This window comes from Lithobates pipiens, unplaced genomic scaffold, assembly GCF_037356315.1.
Source record: "Lithobates pipiens isolate NorthernLeopardFrog02 unplaced genomic scaffold, aLitPip1_a1.2 Scaffold_16, whole genome shotgun sequence".
Classification (NCBI taxonomy): Eukaryota; Metazoa; Chordata; class Amphibia; order Anura; family Ranidae; genus Lithobates; species Lithobates pipiens.
In genome coordinates this window covers 214,158,357-214,180,911 of record NW_027507748.1, presented here as the reverse complement: position 1 = coordinate 214,180,911, position 22,555 = coordinate 214,158,357, and the positions used below count along the sequence as shown (strand labels likewise).

Below are 22,555 nucleotides of genomic sequence, written 5' to 3'. Positions count from 1 at the left end.
CCACATGGCTTCTACCGAACTGCAAACGGAATTTCTTATGGCTTTCTTTCAACAATTGCTTTCTTCGTGCCACTCTTCAATAAAGGTCAGATTTGTGGAGTGCAGGACTAATAGTCGTGTAGACAGATTCTCCCACCTGAGCTGTGGATCTCTGCAGCTCCTCCAGAGTTACCATGGGCCTCTTGGCTGCTTCTCTGATTAATGCTTTCCTTGCCCTGACCTGTCAGTTTAAGTTCACGGCCATATCTTGGTAGGTTTGCAATTGAGCCATGCTCTTTCCATTATCGGATGATGGATTGAACAGTGTTCCATAAGAAAATTTAAAGCTTTGTAAAAAAAAAAACTTTGAAAACCATTTATCATTTTTCTTCCACTTCACAATTATGTGCCACTTGTTGGTCTATCACATAAAATCTCAATAAAATACATTTACATTTGTAACAATGTACCAAGACAAAATGTGGAAAAGATCAAGGAGTATGCATACTTTTCAAGGCACTGTAAAAATAATTTTTTTTGCTAGAAAATTACCCAGAACCCCCAAATATTACATTTTTTAGCAGAGACCCTAGAGAATAAAATAGCGGTCAATTTTTTTTATATCAAACGTTATTCGTGCAGCAATTTTTCAAACGCGATTTTTGGGGGGAAAAAACTCTTTCATGAATAAAAAAAAAAAAAAAAAAAAACACCACAACACAATATTTACCCCAATTTTTGTGTATTATGTGAAAGATTATGTTACTCCAAGTAAATACAGTACACCCCTCACATTTTTGTAAATAATTTATTATATCTTTTCATGTGACAACATTGAAGAAATTACACTTTGCTACAATGTAAAGTAGTGAGTGTACAGCTTGTATAACAGTGTAAATTTCCTGTCCCCTCAATAACTCAACACACAGCCATTAATGTCTAAACCGCTGGCAACAAAAGCGAGTACACGCCTAAGAGAAAATGTCCAAATTTGGCAAAATTTGCCATTTTCCCTCTCCATTGCCATGTGACTCATTAGTGTTACAAGGTCTCAGGTGTGAATGGGGAGCAGGTGTGTTCAATTTTGTGTTATCACTCTCTCATACTGGTGACTGGAAGTTCAACATGGGACCTCATGTTCATTCGAGGATCTGAAAAAAAGAATTGTTGCTCTACATAAAGATGGCCTAGGCTATGAGAAGATTGCCAAAACCCTCAAACTGAGCTGCAGCACAGTGGCAAAGACCATACAGTATGTTAACAGGACAGGTTCCACTCAGAACAAGCCTCATCATGGTCGACCAAAGAAGTTGAGTGCATATGCTCAGCGTCATATCCAGGAGGTTGTCTTTGGGAAATAGATGTACGAGTGCTGCCAGCATTGCTGCAGAGCTTGAAGGGGTGGAGGGGTCAGCCTGTCAGTGCTCAGACCATACGCTGCACATGGCATCAAATTGGTCTGCATGACTGTCGTCCCAGAAGGAAACCTCTTCTAAAGTTGATGCACAAAAAAGTTTAACAGTAAACAAGACAAGCAGACTAAGGACACGGATTCCTGGAACCATGTCCTGTGGTCTGATGAGACCAAAATAAACTAATTTGGTTCAAATGGTGTCAAGCGTGTGTGGCGGCAACCAGGTGAGGAGTACAAAGACAAGTTTGTCTTGCCTACAGTCAAGCATGGTGGTGGGAGTGTCATGGTCTGGGGCTGCATGAGTGCTGTCGGCACTGAGGAGCTACAGTTCATTGAGGGAACCATGAATGCCAACATGTACTATGACATACTGAAGTAGAGCATGATCCCCTCCCTTTGGTGACTGGGCCAAAGGGCAGTATTTCAACACGATAACAACCCCAAACACATCTCCAAGACCACCACTGCTTTGTTAAAGGAGTTAAAGGTAAAGGTGATGGACTGGCCAAGCATGTCTCCAGACCTAAAACCTGTTGAGCATCTGTGGGGCATCCTCAAAACGGAAGGTGGAGGAGCGTAAGGTCTCCAACATCCACCAGCTCCGTGATGTCATCATGGAGGAGTAGAAGAGGACTCCAGTGGCAACCTCTGAAGCTCTTGTGAACTTCATGCCCAAGAGGGTTAATTAAGGCAGTGCTGGAAAATAATGATGGCCACACAAAATATTGACACTTTGTGCCCATTATGAACATTTTCACTTAGGGGTGTATTCACTTTTGTTGCCAACGGTTTAAACATTAATGGCTGTGTTGAGTTATTTTGAGGGGACAGCAAACTTACACTGTTATACAAACTGTACACTCACTACTTTAAACTGTAGCAAAGTGTAATTTCTTTAGTGTTGTCACATGAAAAGAGAATTAAAATGTAAAAAAAACTGAGGGGTGTACTCACTTGTACTCACTTGTACGAGACTGTATATACCCAACATGTCATGCTTTAAAATTGTGCACACTTGTGGAATAGCTTTGGTACCTAAAAATCTCCATAGGCAACGTTTTCATTTTTCTTACAGGTTACCAGTTTGGAGTTACAGAGGAGGTTTTGTGCTAGAATTATTGCCCTTGCTCCAATGTTCGCAGCGATACCTCACATGTGTACTGAATGCCGTTTACATATGCGGGCGAGACCTACGTATGCATTCTCTTCTGCGTGCAAGCACAAGGGGATGGGGGCTTTTTAATTTTATTTATTTTTTGGTTTCTTTTATTTTTATTTTAAAATTTTTTTTAATTTTGATCACTTTTATTACTATTGCATGGAATGTAAAAATCCCTTGTAATAGGAATAGGGCATGTCAGGTCCTCTTTATGGAGAGATCTGGGTTCTATAAGTCTATATCTGCCAGCGCCAGAGGGATGTCATGATGTTGCTTCCGGCCTCCATGGGTCATAGAGATGGCCAGGGACAGCTCTATGGGAAATCACCTCTGGCGGTTGATTCTTTCTCAGGCTCCCCGATCGCACGGGCGAGCAGGGAGAAGCACCAGAGAGTGGCGGGAGGGGGTCATTCACTCACTGTAAAAGCAATCAATCAGCTAAACAGCTACTAGAATGTATTTTACATTGCAGGGAATCGCCAGCTGAAAAAAAAATATCTGGATGATGTCTGTAGCTGCAGGAATCCTCCTCCAGCTTACTGGAGCGCCGTGCTGGGGAAGTGCGCTGTAAGGCTGAGCCAGCTGCCCATCAGGCACCTGGGTGGATCCCGACATTATTCTTGTGATTCTTCCAGTCTTGCGCTTTTCTGTGACAATAGCCAACAGTCTGCTGATTTTCGGTCACAGGAGACCACAAGCGCACTCCTGAGCCACAAGAAATATGTGGACAAAAAAAAGTTTTATTTTATAATTAAATTAGTTTTTGCCTTTTTGAACTTCAACTAAATCCAAAAACAAACTTCTAATATATGATGGCCTACCAATCTCTAGATGTGCTGACTGCAATAATTTTGCTGAAGCTCTTATTCCTTTATTTCCATGTGGTGATCATCCAATAACGCACATCCTCTTAGTGAAGGCTACATTCACTATTCCACTGTATCTATGGAGGAACAATGTAACTACCCTTGTCAACATTACCAACATTTTCAGTCAGTGGAGAGGGTAATATTAGATGGACTTTACATAAGCAAATAATTTTAAATTAAACTCCTGCAGCTCCTACTGCTGTCAATCAATTCTTGTGAGCAGACAGAGGGCAGGGCCAAGCCACTTTGTGTGCATCTATGGACACACATGGCTTGGCTCAGGAATGAGCCCACACATCTGCCTCCATAGAAAGTTGGATTACTATGGGAGCAGAAACAGCAGAGGAGGAGCAGAGAGTGCTGGCTAGGGGACCTAGAGGAGAAGTTTCAGGGCCAGTCCCACTGGACAGAGCAGGTAAGTATAACATGTTTTATTTTAGGGAAAAATTTACTGGCTGGTTTAAAATGTAAAACTATGTTACGGGGGACCCAGAAAAATAAAGACTGCTATGTTAATGCTAGTGACAGACTGTATCATACATGTATTTTTTTAATTTGGCAACAACATCACTTTAAATCCAAGTATTATATGATAAGTAAAAATGCTGAAAAGGTTATACTAGAATTCTCAGGGTCCGATTTGAAAATCTTTCAGAAACTCTATACCTTGTAAATCAGTAAATTCACCATGGGTTTGAAACAGTGAGACTCGGTTCACACTGGGGCAACATGTCAAGCGACTTAGCCACCTAACAAGTTGTGCTCCATTCTGTACTATGGAACCGTTCTAATAGGAGTGACACAAGTCGCTCTGACTTAGAAAAGGGTTCCTGTACTACTTTTGGGGCGAATTCAGGCAACTTGCATCGACTTCTATACAGAAGTCATTTTGCAAGCCACCGCTGAAGTCAGATGCAGGTCGCCTGAGGCAGTCGCGCTGCCTCAGTGTGAACCGACCCTCAAGGGGGGACAACATATCAGATCGATGAAACAAAAGTAGCATATACCAGCTATACCAGATATCATCCACTTGGCTCATGGCCCACAGGCAGTTCTTCACAATATCTGAAGATCTGACTCTGGTCTATGATACCCAACAAAAAAAACAAATGAAATGGATATACTGGAAATCACCAGCAATTTAAACAGGAAAATTCTATAATGAAAGCAGCCCTGATACTTTAACATTTTCCTGTGACTGCTGACATTAGGAGGCAACCGAAAACATGGAAGTATTCAGGAAAGACATGTATTGGGATCAAGAAGATTACAACATGTGCGTCATATCACATGGATATAAAAAGGTTGCTAGGTGCTTCATGTGGGCGACAGGATGCCAATCTCAAAGATTACATTTAAGCGGTCTTTCACAAGAAAACACCATTTAAAAAATGTGATGCTGCGTGCAATGAAGTTGATTTACAAAAAAAGTTGAAAATGCTCATGCTCTCCCACAAAAAAAAGTGTAAAGATTGACCAATCGTGACAAGCTAATACCGATTTACTTATTCCATCTACACATGAATAGGTAACTGAAGTGAATATTTACACAATTTAGTGTTAAGATTCTCAAATCCTTTAGTAATTCAGCCTCATGGGCAGCAACCAGTGTAAAAGCCTTGTACACACTGCTAGTTTTGTTTTTTCATTCAACCCAGCGGGCTGAACAAAGAAAAGAAATAAAAAAAGTGGACAACTCAGGTCGTAACCACTGCACTAACAATCCAATGTTTGTACAGCGATATCCCCTGTTGTTCTACTGTGTTCTGACAGGTAAACACACCCCCCCACCCGCCAGAACACTCCGGTCAGCACTCTCAGCTATTGGCTGACGGGAAGCAGTCCGTCAAGATCCTTCGGTGGCAGTACACATGGGCCGAATGTCGGCCGGTTTCTATTGAGCTGGTCCATGTCACCCACCATTCAGCCTGTGTGTACTGGGCTTAAGAACCCACATAAAACATACTTTGTGTTTGTTGATTAGACAATGACTTAAAATCCAGTACTGCTCTCTCGTCCACCATTTTTGTCTCCCCTGCACACCTAGCATAAAATACATGCCCTCCTTGTGCTTGCATACAGTGCATCCGGAAAGTATTCACAGCGCTTCACTTTTTCCACATTGCTAGGTTACAGCCTTATTCCAAAATGGAATAAATTCATTATTGTCCTCAAAATTCTACAATTAATACACCATAAGTACAACGTGTAAGAAGTTTGTAATTTATATATATAAAAAAAAAAAACAATCACATGTACACAAAAGTATTCACAGCACCAATTACAGCCTCAAGTTTTGGAGTATGATGCTACAAGCTTGGCACACCTATTTTTCGTCAGTTTCTTCCAGCAGCCTTTAGCCGCATCGGTTGTTATAGCTGGAAGGCCAAACGCCGGCTCTAAAAAACAGTACCAGGATGATGCCTGCAGTTGCGGGCATCATCCCGGTATAACCCCGGAAAACCGAGTACGCACATCTGTGTACGCTTGGGGTTAAGGGGTTAAACATGGGGCAGAAAGATATTTTAAAGTTCAACTACAGCCAAAACTTTTTTTTTGTTTGTTTATATATAAATATATATACACACATATATATACACACATATATATATATATATATATATAGTAGAGCTGCACGATTCTGGCCAAAATTAGAATGCAGTGTGACATAAAATATTGCAACAACCATTTTATTCTCTAGGGTCTCTAATAAAGATATATAATGTCAGAAAAAGGTTTAGTGTTTAGGTGGTTAAGCTTTCCTCCCTTACACACAAAGGGCGTTATTTACTAAAGGCAAATCCACTTTGCACTGCGAGTGCACTTGGAAGTAAAGTCGCTGCAGATCCGAGGGGGACATGCAAGGAAAATAAAAAACAGCATTGCAGTGCAAAGTGGATTTGCCTTTCGTAAATAACCCTCAAAGTCTTTTCCATTTACAAATTATTACAATGTTTAGGACTTCTTCAACTGATAAAGAATGTTGTGCTTCTTGGCAGACTGCCCAGATTTTTTCTTCCTTTCTTTTGATGGCTGTGGCTTCAGAGATAATTCTTTGCATAGCAAGAATCGTGAAACACTTATCAAGATCGCAACGAGAAAGAATCGCGATAACAATTCTTGACGATTAATCGTGCAGCACTAATTTTATATATATATATATATTAAAAAAAACATTTATTACACTTATATACTAAAGGTTTTAACCATTTCCCACTCCACTATGTATGTGCTCAACACTGTTTCTAACCCCAATTGCAGAGAATTTACTCCCACAAAGGGGAAGTATAAATCTGTGGTGAAAGTGGAAACGCTCTTGTATGTTATTACTATCCAAGTCAAAAAAATGACACACACAAAAATCATAACCCCCTATATATGTGTAGTGTTATCCTTGATTTTATTTGAACCACTACTGACCCCTTCAACACCACTCAACTATAATGGAAACATTAATATCAACTCTGTTGGATTTTTATTGCAGATACTCAGCATTAATACACAGTGAAGCATGTTTAATTTAGTATACACACATTATTGCACTGCAGATGGTTAATAAGGCTGTACAGCATAGAGACACTTGGAATCACTATACAGCAGTTCATGCTCACATGCTTCTTACTTACAGCCAGCTGAGTATCTAGCTCTGTAATCACATCACACACGGCGGTGGGACCGTTCAGTACACACGCCATGGTCACTGGCCTTCTGTGGACAACAACATCATAAGTTGTGTACAGACTGGAGTGCACACATGTCTGCCTGTTGCTGCAACAAAGACATACAACAAAAAATGTTGGGGGCTGCTGGGGGTGCTCCAATGGTTCACCTCTGAACACTAAAAAACCTAGGGGGGGGGGTTCCTGATTTGGAAATCTTACTGAAACCTAACAGCAGATCAGAACTATTTTAGCTAATGCTGTAATCTAATTATGAGTCCACAAGTAAGATATGAAAGGCAAGGAAAATGGCAGTGCACCTCACAGTTAACTGAACCATTAACTGAAAATCGAGTGCTGAAAAAAATAACAGAAGATTTGTGCAGATCAGGACCACATGAAATGTAGCAGAAAATATCAAGGACAAACGCAAATGTTGAATGAAGACCTTGCAATTAAAAATGTATACAGTTTGTACTTCACACCAAACATCAAGCATCCAGGCCCGGGTAATGTCTATGCAGTGGCAAAAAAAAGTGGATAAAGCGGACTTTGAGAAAACAACCTGGCAGCAAAACTACACTTCTTTTTGGCTTCCTTTTCTCTTCCTAATGACAGCTTAAAGAAGAACTCCAGCTTTTCCTCCAAAAAAACAGAAGATGCATTGTGCATGTTAATGAATTACAACCCCAGTGGCAGACTTTGTGTAACTTACCTGCTTTAGCTGTATAAAGCAGGTTTCTGCGTTTGTGATGTCACTTCTCCTGGCTGAATTTCAAGCAGGAAGTGTAATCTTGTAAAGCATCTCTTGGACAAGAAATGTGCTATTCTAGCTATAAGGGGCACACAAATGTAAGACCGATCACAAGATCATGTTTTTTGTTTTTCTGCTGCGATCTAATTTTTAACAGAGAAACAGCAAATTGTCTTTGTTGAAGGCATGGTTTGTAATGTGTATATAGCGTTTGCACACACAACACACACAGAACTCAATTTAGTCACACACAAATCTTTGGTTGTTGTAAAGTGTATGCAAGTCTAACACACTAAAATTATTGTGAGCAGAAATACGCACTCCTTCTACACAAAGTGTGAATGGAACCTTAGATGCAAGGGACCACTATGATGTGAGAATCACTGCAGTCTTGGGGCTTGTTTAAAATAATGGTGTAAAACTGCAGCACAACCAAAAGGTTTTCCCGCCCCCCCAACTGCTCCCCCTTTTAGCTGATGGGGCAGAACACATGCCATGACTACAGTACTCTGCTTCATGGCTGTGGTGGGAACTATATCTCCTGTTGTGCTTGGTGGGCACTACTGCCTGCCAGAAATAACCAATTCTAGTGAATGGAGCCACACTGCAATTGCGCACAATGTGCATGTTTGCAGAGCAGTAATGCAGCATTTAGAGGGTTAAAAAAAGTGATGAGGTGATACAACTCATGCTCACAGTCTGTCGAATGCTCTCTGAAGAGTGATCCAAACACAGATCACTCTTCAGTCTGCAAAGCAGGTGTAAATGTATCATTCCTGTCTTGCAGCATGCCAAAGATTAATGGCTTACTGCAATACTACAGAGGAAGGGCTATGAGAGGTCATTATGAAGGGGTTTCCTTCATATGTAAATTAATCACTTCCCAGAGAGGAAGGGCAAAATCTGAGATGTGGGACTCACTGTTCACACTGGTCGGCATATTTAACTGGCCAGGATTTAATACTAATTGTGATCCATTCAATCCTGCCCAGCAGCAGCACAGCTAGTTTTCAGAACAGGTTGTGTATGAAGGCGTTTCCTATTTGATTTTGAATAATTTTATGATCTGTGCGGTGGGACTTGGGAGGTTTGGACTCTTCCTGTAGCTGCGACTGGGTGGGATTGAATGCCAATTAGGATGTATTAAACTCCACCCACCATAAGAGCTGTGAAGGAAGTTACATCGGTTGCACAGTCTAAAAGACTACAGAGGGGTGTGTTTTAGGTGAGAGATGCAGCAGTAAACAGCTATGGAGGAGACTCAGTCTACATCAGACTATACAGACTGTCACATGGTACAAAGCCACAACTAAACCCAGATTATCAGAAGATCTGCAGACAACAGAACAACATGGTACAGAGGTAGGATCTATGCTGGGACTGATCATTCTATTCAGCTCTAGTGAAAATAAAGTTGGAGTTTAGCGTTAACATCTTCATTGTGTGACCATAAAGAATGGCCCTGTGACTGAGCAACGTTTAGTGTTTTTCAATGTTATTCAGGCTGGCTGCTTCACATGGCCACCATAAATTGCTAACAATGTTCCTTACGCTTTTGCTACATGTAATCTTACATCGTTGTCACTACAGCCATAGCACTGATGAGGAAGCTAGTGTGCGAAACATGTCGAGTTCATGAGGCTATATCCACGGAGTAGCCCATAACTATATATTGATTATCTGTTTTTGTATTGTTATTGATACAATATCCTATTATATTATCTTGGCTCTGGATTTAGCCTTTTTTATTCTATATTTAGAGGTATGCAGCAAAACATTACAGCATGACATGACAAACCATAGTTGATTATATTAATTAATAAAAATGTAAAAAAACATAAACATATATCAATAAACTATCAGACAAGATTCTAGCACTTGAGTATTGGATTTAGCCTCTTTATGGATGTGATTAATATTGCTACTTTGATGTGATATACTGTGTTAATTTTAATCACATTTTATTATGTGTCTCGTAATAAAAATATGATTTTAACCCTATTATGCGTGTATCTAATTCATGATGATTTCTAGCTACCTGGTACACGGTGTATAACTTGGTATGTACATTACTTATAAAGAATTAAAAAAATAATCATGTTATGCATTTATTTTTGTCTAATATGTTGTACATGGCAGTTAGTAGTGTGTGGCCAAGTCCGTTCGGTAGAAAGTCCGCCGGACTATCTGCCGGATTGTTTGCCGGACTAAGTACGCCGGACAATTCGCTCGTGTGTACGCGGCATTAGGAACATTAATGTGGTGTGACTGCATATCCTTTACCATGGATTACACCCCCCCCCCCACCTTCCCCAACAAATTATTCTACTCAGGTAAATGTGCCAGACAGTTGAAAGTAAACATTCATTAAGACATATAAGAGGGCTGCCATTGCTGACCTGCTTTGAAATAAAACAGCTTCCAGACTGTTAACACTAGCCCACTGGCTTTAATATTTTTGAGTCACTGATCTGAAACAAGCATGCCGAGAATGAAAGTCAGGCCCCATTCAGATCTCACATAGTGGGAACGAGCACTGCTGCTTTTGATTTTTAAAGCGAGACTTACATGCGTTTCTTTGTGCCATGCATAGGGCAGCTTATTCACTTCAATGAGCCTCCCTATGCGCGACGAGCTTCACATGACAGTCGCTTCAAAAATGTAACTTGCTTGGGGTGCCATTAAGAATTACGACCCCTTAAATACGTTACATATTTTACCATGATTTGGAATCGAAGAAAGAATTGCAGCTATTCCAAATCGCCAAGTGTGAATGGGGCCTCAGAGAAAACGTACAAGTCTTTACTCGCATACCTGTTCTAGGTTAATGACTAAAAATAAGTAAGAGGGTCACAACATGACACTCAGACAACTAGCTTTAGTAAAATCAGCAAAGTCAGCAGTGGCAACCACCAAGTTTCTTTTAGTAAAAGTTAACTTTATGGACAATCGTAGCCACAAAGTAAGCTGCAAAAAAAATGCTTGGCAAAAACAAAAAACAAAAAAAAAAAAATCGGTATGCCTTCTTCAGTTTAAGCCTTGCAGTATTACCCTGTATTGGCATCAAGCTGCAATGCTGTCATCGTCCTTTACTGTGTAGTGCAGACTTCCACATGGTTGTGACAATGAACGGTAACTGGGGTGTTCACACAAGAACCCTTCCCAGGTGAACTGGTTTCCTCATACAGGATTCTGAATTAAATATTTGCACTGCATGTCAGATCAGGATTCTTTACTATTTCTGCTATATGTTGTTGATGAAGACCTCTTTGTCTTTAGGACATCAGCAGACACAGCCCTTTGGCCTTGTACACACAGGCTTCAGCTGTGTAAAGCAATCTTTTACAAAGCATTTGTAAAACTTTTAATAGGCTATAAAGGTAAATTTAGCTCAAACTTTGGGATGTTAAAGCTTGCGCATTCAGACGGGCAATCAGACCCGTCCTCTGATTTCAGTTGCTGTGTGTGAATCCACCTCAGAAGTGTGTGCAGACAACCCACAGAAGTGGATACAAACACAGCAGATGAATGGAAACAGTGGTAGCCCAAATCTGATCTGTGGACAGGAGCTGCTGCACAGATCTGAACACACAGGGGAAGACTAACTGAAACTGGAGCCCTCAGAATCTGGCGCAGCTATGCATGGTAGCCAATCAGCTTCTAATTTTAGCCTGTTCATTTAAGCTTTGACAAGAAAACCTGGAAGCCGATTGGTTTCTATGCAGAGTTGCACCAGATTTTGCATTCTCCAGTCTTACAAAATCTACACTTGGATTCCGTGCACCCACTCCTACCTGCAAGTCAAATTTTACATACGACTGTCCTATGCAGCCGCAGTGTCTGCATCCACTTCTTTGGGTTGTCTGTATGCAGCTCCAAGCTGGATTGACACACAGCGGCTCAGACCAGAGAATGAGACTGATCTCCAGCCTGAATGCGCCCGAAAAAGCTTCAACAATGCTGCTGGAAAAGTGCTGGAAATTGTGCAAGCACTTTGTAAAAGCTTGCTATGCACACTGATCTGGTTCTCACCACATGCTCAACACAATCCCAATACATGGACAAAAGAAAAAGCAGTTCTCTACGGTGTGTCTGTTTACACCACCATGCCTCAGAGAGTGTTGTAAAAAAAAAAAAAGAAAGAAAAAGGAGGCAGATACGTTGCAGATCTGGATCACACTAAATGGATAAAACATCTTCTAGCCTAAGTAGACAACACACAACACACTTTTATACAAACTTGGGCTGCTTGAACCAATTTTTTAGGCTCTCCGGAACTCTGCCATTATCCAAGGGACTTTATCCTCTTCTGTATCTACCACCATCCTTTTTTTTTCCCCCACCAAGCTCCTTTTCTGCATTCTTTCATTCTTACCTCCCAAATACTTATAAGGCCCGGTTCACACAGCATCCAATTTGCATGACATTTTAAAGTGGTTGTAAACCCTTACAACCAACTTTGACCTACAGGTAAGCCTAGATTAAGGCTTACCTGTAGGTCCAAGAAATATCTCCTAAACCTATACGGTTTAGGAGATATTTAACCGAAGACAGCCACCGCTGTCTACGGCGCGGCGCAGGCGCACTGGGCAAGCCGCAGATCGTGGTGATATGCCGCGAGTGTCGGCTCCCGTGCACATGCGCGGGAGTGACGTCATCGCGGCTTCGGCGAATCACAGCACCGGAGCCGCGAGACCCGGAAGTCGCTCCGGCATACATGGCAGCGGCGAAGAGGAAGACGGAGGACCGCTTCGTTCTCAGGTAAGTTATTCATAATGAGCTAGTATGCTATGCATACTAGCTCATTATGCCTTTGCCTTACAGGGTGTATTTTTTTATTTTTTATTTTGCCTTTACTTCCTCTTTAAAATGCATTCATTTTAATGAGGCTGGTTCATATGTGTGTTGCATTCATACTCCGCATTGCCCAAAAAAAAGTGTGTTTTCTGGGCATTGCGGTGCGAATTGCAAGCACATTATCTGCTATGGGAACGCATATGATTCGCAGATGCATTCCGTTGTGAAGAGGATAAAATCCCGATGTAAACCTGACCTGATACTGATCAAAAACTGACGTGAGACGCTGAACAACTAATTTTTCTCTTTGCAGAGAAACCGGAGCTTCAATTCGCACCGCACATATTTGAACTGGGCCTTAGATTGTAAGCTCTTCTGAGCAGGGCCCTCTTAATCCTCTTGTATTTTATTGTATTATAACTGTATTGTCTCCCTTTTATATTGTAAAGCACCGTGTAAACTGTTGGCGCTATATAAATCCTGTATTTTTAAGCAACTTTATTAAAATATTCTCATGGTTGACCCTTCTTATTACATCTGCTTTAACATATATGTATATTTACCTTTTCCTTTGTCCCTTCTTTATTTGTTGTTGTATTTTATCCTTGTTACAACTGCAAAATTCAAGAAAACTCAGATTAAAAAATAAATAAATAAAAAAAAAAGCATTTTAGTGTACTAGAGAACACATGTAAAAGCAAAATAATGCAAAATACGGGCACCACAACACACACAAATGCACTGTAATGGACATGTGCTGACATCTGTGAATCCTTACACAAACTAAAGCCTATATTTACAGGATTTTACGAGTCATAACAGCATATTTTACACACAAGACAGATTTCAAAATAAAAAAAAATAAAAAAAAGACTCAGATTACTGTCAAAAGAAATCCTGCTTTATTGTTTTTAGGCTGTTCTCCTCTTAGTCCTTGTACACACGATCGGAGATTCCGACAGAATATGTCCGATCAGAGCGTTTTGTCGGATATTCCGACTGTGTGTGGTCTGCATCGGACTGTTTCCGTGGGAATATCCATCGGAACAACTTTTCCAACCTGCCGGAAATATTTTCCGACAAAATGCTCCGATCGGACATACTCCGATCATGTGTAGAGAATTCCGATCGGACAAAGTGCCACGCATGCTCAGATCAAATTCCTACATCAAAGCTATTGGCTACTAGCGTGAACGTAGTCCCATCGTAACGAAATTACATCATCACATTCTGAAAGATCAGATTTTCTGACAACTTTGTCCGACCGTGTGTATGCAACAGTTTCGGACAAGATCCGTCAGACAAAATCCGACGGATTTGGTTGTCGGAATCTCCGACCGTGTGTACAAGGGCTAAGGTACACCAAGTTGGTTGTTTACAGACTCCTACTAATACAGATCGCATCTACCCACAAACTTTAGATCAACCTTCCTCAACTAGTGATTTATGGTGCCCTAGTGTTTCTCCAGAGGTTGCTAGGGGTTCGTTGAGCAATTCCTACCTATATGTAACTACTGACATAAAATTACCTCGTTAGCCAACTTCGAGGAAAGGGTTGAGTTCTTCCCACTGACCACGAATGTAAGGAGCACTCATCCCCATTAACCATTGCATTATGTTCAATGAATTGAAGATATTGTAATTATTATCAGGGGTTCCCTGAGAGCAGAAAGTTATCTTAAGGCTTCTTCCATGTTAAAGCGTATCTCCACATTTACTGTTTAACTAGTTTTGTCCAAACTGGCCCACAATAATTATTTGCTGAATAAGCTGGTGCACCCATTGGAAGCGCTGTATAAACTGTATGTGGCATCAGCTATATACAGTATAAAGCACTGTGTTCAGGCAGTGAGAAGGGTCTTCCAAATGTAATAGAATACAAAACTTGCTCTGATTGGCTGAGGTGGATATTGTGACATCATCCACCCGCCTCAGTAAATCTGGGAGCAAATTTGTTCTGGGAGTGGGCCAGTAAGTTCCCATTCTACTGTCGGAATACAGAGCTGTATACTCACTGTATGCAGCCAAGGCTACATATAGTTTACAAAGCACGCCCAACGGAAGCACCTGATAGTGTAGCAGATTGTTTGGACCAGCTTGGGGCAAATAAACTAGTGAAAGTACACATGGAGTTAGACTTTAAATTTTAGAAAGACTGCTTTAGATTGTTGGTTTTACATGTCTTTGGTGTCTGAGGTAGTAACTGTTACATGGTCACCATGCACACTTGCACGGTAAATCCTGACTCTAAAATCTTTAAGATTCATTTCAGTTTTAAACAGAGAACTGTAATAACCTACATAAACAATTAAATTAATCTTTATCCAATCTGATGGGCCCTTGCACTGCATATTAGTTCAGCCGTTCTCAACCTTTTCAACACAGAGGAACCCTTGAAATAGTTCTCCGGTCTTGGGGAACCCCTGCTAAAAATTAGAGATCTACAACTCATGATACATTAGTGTGATGGTCAGTGGTCCGCCTGCCGCGGATGTTGATCATAGAGATTTCCAGCGGACCAGATGGTGATCCTTTTTTTTTTTTTTTTTTATTTCAGGCTTTTATTCCAGCCTATTGGTGAGATGTGGGGTCTTATTGACCCCACATCTCACTGTAAAGAGGTCCTGTCATGTAATATTCCTATTACAAGGGATGTTTACATTCCTTGTAATAGGAACAAAAGTGATCACATTTATATATTTTTTTAAAAGTGTAAAAATAAAAATTATGTAAAATTAACAATAACATTTTTTTTTTTTAAAGAGCCCCTATCCCCGTGAGCTCGCACGCAAAAGCATACATAAGTCCCGCCCACATATGAAAACGGTGTTCAAAGCACACATGTGAGGTGTCGCCACAATTGGTAGAGCGAGAGCAATAATTCTAGGCCTAGACCTCCTCTGTAACTCAAAACACGTAACCAGTAAAAAAAAATAAAAATGTAAAGCGTCGCCTATGGGGATTTTTAAGTACCGAAATTTGGCGCCATTTCATGAGCGTGTGCAATTTTGAAGCGTGACATGTTCGGTATCTATTTACTCGGCGTAACTTCATCTTTCACAATATGCAAAAAAATTGGGCTAACTTTACTATTTTTATTTTAAAGCATGAAACTGTTTGTTTGTTTTTTTTCACAAAAATGCGTTTGAAAAATTACTGCGCAAATACCGTGCGAGATAAAAAGTTGCAATGACTGCCATTGAATTCTCTAGGGTGTCTGCTAAAAAACATATATAATATTTGAGGGTTCTATGTAATTTTACAGCAAAAAAATTATGATTTTTACATGTAGGAGCGAAGTGTCAGAATTGGCCTGGATGCAAAGTGGTTAAAGCGGAGGCAGTGGGGGACCAGTCACAGTGCTGGAAGGAGGAGTAAGGCAAGTACACCTTTTGCTGGCCATACACTATACAATTTTCTTATTCAATTTCCTTTAGATTTACTTTCAACTATGTAGTGCAAGGGCCTGCCTGATTGCATACACATTGAAAGTGTTTAGGTTTGACCTCATATTATATGGTTTTGGTATGCTTTAGTGGAGGCTAGGGGTAAACAGACCCCGCTCTCTGTTTACTACCGGCTACCTCTGATCCAATCCACCTAAATAAAAGAGAACGTATAGAGAGATTGAAGACCATTGTCCAAAACTGCAAATCTATGAGATGTTTCATTGTCAGGTGGAGACACTTCATAGCATACTCTTTCTGCCCAACGGAATTGTCTTCCCACAAGCTACCTTTTCGCTAAACTGAACAGTATCTAAAAGCGAAGTTCACCAACTCCCTGGATAAGCTCCAGGTGTATGTGGAGCATCACACATTTACCAATTTCTCAATTCAATCTTCAGCTTCCTGTATCCTTCCCAATAGACCGTCCTATTTCTGGTAGCCCATGGTCTAGATGTGTCATTTAGTCACTTATGAGTAGGTTTATGCTTTTTACTATAATTTACTCTATATTACTTTGCATCCCCTTCTAAGGCCCCTTTCACACAGCACCCCCATGAAATGGAATCCGCTTGCTCAGCTGGGATCTCTCCGCTGATACCCGCTTAGCAGACAGGTTCATGTCTGCTCCGCAGAGTGGACACGGTCCTGCTCTCCTCTATGGGGCAATCGGATGATAACGGACAACCTGTTTCCATCTGTTCCCAAATGACAGATGGGGAATAGGACCACCATCCGTCTGTTTTTGGTGGACAGGATTGGATTGGATGGCGGTGGGTGTCAGCGGATAAGGATGAGCTCTGGCGTGTTCGCACAACCCGCCAGGAAGTCGGCACTGCGCTGAACTAATCACAGGCAGTGAGACACTCCCAGTGCACGGCTGCAGAGATCGGGAAATGTCTCACTGCCTGTGATTAGCACAACGCCGACTTCCTGGTGGGCTCTGCACCTGGGGTATGCGAACACGCCAGAGCTCATCCTCATCAGCGGACATTTGTCCACTAAAATCCGCCGCTACATAGAAGAAACTGGAGGGTCCGATCAAGTGTGCCTGAAAAACTAACAGGAGGACCTGATCGGATCTCCCGAGTGAAAAAGGGCCTTAGGATGGCCATACATTATACAAATTTTCTTGTTCAATTTTCTTTAGATTTACCTTCAACTATGTAAGGGTTGCCTGATTGCATACAAATTGAAAGTGTTTAGGTATGCCCAATTATAGAGGTCGACCGATATATCGGCCGATATTTGCCGTTTTTTAAATAATCGGCATCGGCCGATTGTGTTAATAAAAAGCCGATTCTACAGCTGGACTTTGAAATGACTTCTGTAAGAAGTCAGTGTGAGTTGTCTGAGTCGTCATAGCAACACTTTCCTCCACTCTGGGCAGACTGCCAAGAAAAGAACTAAATGATACAATGTTTACACTTCTGAATGAATGAAGTCATCTCTGTGTAGAAGTTCTCAGTTTAACCATTTAAAGACTAAATCTTTTCTGACACTTGTTGCTTACAAGTAAAAATCCTGTATTTTCTGCCAGAAAATCACTTAGACCCCCCAAAAAATATATATATTTTTTTAGCAGAGATCCTAGGGAATAAAATAGCGGTTGTTGCAATATTTTATGTCACACGGCATTTGCACAGAGGTCTTTCAAATGCATTTTTTTGGGAAAAAAATACACCATTTAAAAAATAAAAATAAAATAAAAACAGTAAAGTTAGCCCATTTTTTTTTTTTTTGTCCAAAAGTTTTGACTACCCGTTTTTATTTAATATATAGGTTTTTTGTTTTTTTTAATCTAGATCATACATACAAGTAAACTGATTGGAGGTTTGTTTTGTTTAATAAATGTTTAAAGCGGGAGTCCGCCGGGACTCCGCGTTTTTTTTTTTTTTTTTTTTTTTTAAAAGCCAGCAGCTACAAATACTGCAGCTGCTGACTTTTAAAATAATGACACTTACCTGTCCAGCGCGCCCGCGATGTCGGCACCCGAAGCCGATCTCTAGATCGACACTCGAGTGCTGCCGCCGCCGCCATCTTGGGTATGGGAATCAGGAAATGGAGCCTTTCGGCTTAATTTCCCGGTTCCCTACTGCGCATGCGTGAGCCGCGCTGCGCAATGAGGACGGTCCCCGCTGCCTCTGGGATCTGTGTTTCCCAGCAGGCAGCGGGGCACTTGTGGAAGGGGGCGGGCACTTGTGGAAAGGGGCGTAATGTACGCCCCTTTCCGCAGAGAGCTAGCCCGGAAGTGGGTGCAGTTACCTGGATTATCCAGGTAACTGCACCCCCCTCCCCCCTGAAAGGTGCCAATTGTGGCGCCGGAGGGGGGGAGGGTTCCGATGAGCGGAAGGTCCATTTTAGGGTGGACCTCCGCTTTAAGTGTAAGAAATTTTCTGTATCACTTATGAAGACTGCTTTCACACTGGAGCGGGCAGACGTTGATGGTAAAACGCAAGTTTTAGCGGCTCTTTACCATCATTTTAGCGGTGCTATTTGGCTGCTAGTGGGGCACATATAACCCAGCTAGCGGCCAAGGAAGAGGTTAAATGCGCCCATGAAGCACCGCTGCCAAATCGCATTGCATGCGCTTCGGCAGTGGTGCCCATTCATATCAATGGGCAGGAGTGGTGGAGGAGCGGTATACACCACTCCAAACGTGCTGCTTGCAGGACTTTTTTTTTTTTAAGATCCTGCCAGCGCATCGCCTCAGTGTGAAAGCACTCTGTCTTTCACACAGACTGCAGGGGAGCCATTTTGCAGGCACTTTACAGGCGCTATTTTTAGCCCAAAAGCGCCTTAAAAAACGCCCCAGTGGGAAAGGTGTGTTAGATCAAGGGGGATTAAAAATAAATAAATAAAATAAAATCGGCCTAACATATCGGCCCAAAAAAATCGGCATCATATATCGGCTATCGGCCGCCATGATTTCTAAATATCGGCATCGGCCAGAGAAAAACCCATATCGGTCGACCTCTACCCAATTATATAGTTTTGGTAAATGTAAAGGAAAATGGGTGTATGGCCAGCCTAACTGTCAATTAGCAGAGTTTTGTATTGTTACTACTGTTGTTGAATGGCGTATATCATTCTAATGACTTGTGCTACAGTTTGTAGATTTTGTAACTGAAGGTGGTTATGCTCTTCTTCCGATGCCTTTGCATAAGTTTTGCATTTACTTTTCTCTGAAAAACAATAAAAATCTAGCAAAAAAAAAAAAAAAGGGAAAACTGATCCCTTTTTAACCGACTGGATCAGACCCGGAAGTAGGGTTGCCATCTGTCTGGGATTCACCCAGGTAGTCCAGGTTTCAGTCCACGTGACAAGAATGTGGGTTGGAACAGGGCCTGACAGGAGGGTGAGCGGGCACTAGGTAAGCTGCATTACCATTCTCTTTAGAGCGCCCAAAGGTATCCTATAACGCATATGATAGCCAACTTTGGCACCCCAGATGTTTTGGAACTACATTTCCCATGATGCTCAAAAATGATGAGCCCAGGCGTGTTCGCAACACCACGTGCCCGCCAGGAAGCGGACACTCTGCACCGCTGATCACAGACAGTGAGATATTTCCTGATCCGTAGCTGCACATATCAAGAAATGTCTCACTACGTGATTAGAGCTGCAGAATGTCCGCTTCCTGGCGGGCGCGTGGAGTTGCAAACACGACTGGGCTCATCCTTAATGGTCAACTACACTGCAGACTACATGAGTATTATGGGAAATGTAGTTCCAAAACATCCGGGGTACCAAGATTTGCCATCACTGCTATAGTATATACTAAAAAAAAAATTTATTTTTTTACTGTGCGCCGCTAAAGTGGGTTTGGCTTGAGGGAAAAGTGATGACCCTACCCGGAAGTAGGCGGTTGTAAACAGAAACAAGTCTGTTTACACCCATAAGGATGCATGATCCACCTGAAAAACTGATGGGCAGACCTGATCAGATCGCCCGTGTGAAAGGGACTATACACCAAACAAGCATCCAACCACTACAATGCAAAGGGGCTCCACTACATGGGAGAGGAGTTGACTTTCCTGGAGTTAGTAAAGCTCACATCATACAGGCTGAGTCACTTACACCTCTGTAAAGACAGAACTACAAAGGAAGGAGCATACAGCCTACATAACGACTACGAGGCATGGACATACCGCCTGTTTACTGACAAGGTGGGAGCCCGGCTCACCTACACGGCTCAGGTGAGGAGTCCGAGCCGGGCAGGACGTGCCGATAAAGGGCAGCAGCCTACACCTATATGAAAGACACAAACACACTGCAGCACAAAGCTCCAACAGCCGTACAAACATCACGACAAACACAACTCCCACTCTCCTCACCTACTCTGCTTCCTCGCCCGCCGGAACCGCGTCACCCGGCCACACCCCCGCACATGCGCAGTTTCTGCTGTGTGTGTTTTTTTTTTTTAATATCAATAACTTTATCAATACTTGCCAAACTGTGCTGATAACGGACGTGGGGATCTGCGTGCAGCTTTTATGATGAATGTATTGAAGTACTGTAATAAGTTAGCAAGTGTTCATTTGCAGGAGGCGCGACTAACAAGTGACGTCATGAACGCAGGCGGAGCCTTTGTTTTCTTGTCGCACAATAAGCCTCGCAGGGCACTTTCCCATGATGCCTCAGCTTGTCTGCATCTGATTTGCATGCAATAAATTGCTTGGGAAAGATGTTGTTTTCGGTTACATATTTGTTAATTTTAACTGTAATTATTATTTTTTAAAGTGGTGTTAATATTATAAGATATATAATACACACCTAAAAGAAAATATAAAATAAAAATTGAAGGTCGCCATATTTTGAGAGGGGATCTCGTACATGCTCACCGTTTTCTCAGCGAGAGAATCGTTAAAAAGGGCTTATGCTGTTTTCAGCACATCATGGACTCCTTTTAGGAGTTTGTGGTGCGGAATCGACATCAAGAGATTTCGAAAGCAGAATTTTTGTAAATCGGACTGCCTGTGATCGCTATTCCGGGCGTCCTCACTACTATGGTAAAAGATAGATTTGAAGTGGCATTTCGGTCAGTTAACCATTCCTTCCTTCCTTGTTAGTTTCACCATTGTGGTTTTGGCTTTAGATTGTAAAACGTAATTATTTATACTTTATACGGCCCACTTCCTGTTTCTCGTCTTTTAACCACTTGCTTACTGAGCACTTAAACGCCCCCTGCCCAGACCAATTTTCAGCGATGAAGCACTTTGAATGACAATTGCACCGTAATACAACACTGTGCCCTAATGACATTTTTTCCCACAAATAAAGCTTTCTTTTGGTGGTTTTTAATCACAGCTGGGATTTTTAGTTTTAGCTAAACAAACAAAAAAAGATGGAAAATTTTGAGAAAAAAAAACAAATCATGTTTCATAGTTTGTTAAAAAATATTTCACACAGGTAATTTTTCTCCTTCATTAATGTGCACTGATAGGCACAGTTATAGCGGCACTGATGTGCAGCACTGGTGATGAGACACTGATTGTGGGCACTAATAGGTGGCACTCTGGGCACTGATAGGTGGCGCTAGTGGGTACTGGTAGGCAGCACTGTTGGTGGCACAGGTGGGCACTGAGGAGCTGGCGGCAGCTCTCCGTGATCAGGACCGATGTTCCTCTCACAGCCGCCAGTGATCGGCTTTTGCGAGGAGAAAAAGTAACCGATTACCGGTCTTGTAAAATTTCCTGCGACCTATGAAATTCGCTCACCCCATCACTTCCGGTGCGGCTCCGTCACTGAAACAGCTGACAGCGGGCCTGTACCGCGCATGCGCCAATCCCCTGCCATTAACAGCGCATGCGCTGTATATTTATTTTCACGGTGGAGAAAAATTCTAGCCTTGAGTGGGCGGAGACTTGCGGGTGGGCGGGCGGAGCTGAACAGATGGTTAGAACGTCAGCAGCAGCCCCGCCCACCCCAAGATTTTCTTCACTGGTCAAGAAAAATTATGGCTTCAAGCTGTATTAGTGCATGCGCGGGATATTTGTTCAGCGGTCGACCAAAATTATGGACTCAAGCGGGCGGAGACTTGCTGAAAGGGAGAGATAGAGCGGAGCTTAGAGAGGGGGCGGAGCTTGGAGAGGGGGGCGGGGCCCCGTGCATAGCACTGACTACATATACAGTACATTGTTCTGCCAATAAATACGCCTCACTGCGCCCAGAAATCGCCACCTCACTGTGACTAGAAATCGCCACCTCACTGTGCCCAGCAAACGCCACCTCACTGCGCCCAGCAAACGCCACCTCACTGCGACCAGAAATCGCCACCTCACTGCGACATGAAATCGCCGCCTCACTGCGCCAAGCAAACGCCACCTCACTGCGCCCAGAAATCGCCACCTCACTGCGCCAAGCAAACGCCACCTCATTGCACCCAGAAATCGCCACCTCACTGCGCCAAGCAAACACCACCTCACTGCGCCCAGAAATCGCCACCTCACTGCGCCAAGCAAACGCCACCTCACTG

General features: G+C 42.2%; 1 protein-coding gene and 1 non-coding gene across 6 annotated transcripts in view; one reads left to right on the top strand and one right to left on the bottom strand.

The window, feature by feature from the left end:
• TAF12 (TATA-box binding protein associated factor 12) overlaps positions 1–20,499 on the bottom strand; it is a 40,445-nt gene extending 19,946 nt beyond the window's left edge. Inside the window, exons 1-3 of one of the 5 annotated variants that reach the window (XM_077480995.1) lie at positions 20,415–20,463; positions 13,195–13,245; positions 7,048–7,129 (exon numbers count right to left, since the gene is read on the bottom strand). In XM_077480995.1, the coding sequence (XP_077337121.1) occupies positions 7,048–7,116 (69 nt within the window). In that variant the 5' untranslated portion in view covers positions 7,117–7,129; positions 13,195–13,245; positions 20,415–20,463. Of the gene's footprint in view, positions 1–7,047; positions 7,130–13,194; positions 13,246–20,228; positions 20,387–20,414 lie in introns of those variants that run through there. The other 4 variants (XM_077480996.1, XM_077480997.1, XM_077480998.1 and 1 more) reach the window with 4 other exon arrangements.
• A 446-nt stretch (positions 20,500–20,945) lies between these two features.
• On the top strand, positions 20,946–21,080 carry LOC143986281 (U11 spliceosomal RNA). Its single transcript, XR_013276490.1, has one exon. It is a non-coding gene; the product is annotated as a U11 spliceosomal RNA (small nuclear RNA).
• The last annotated feature ends 1,475 nt before the right edge of the window (positions 21,081–22,555 follow it).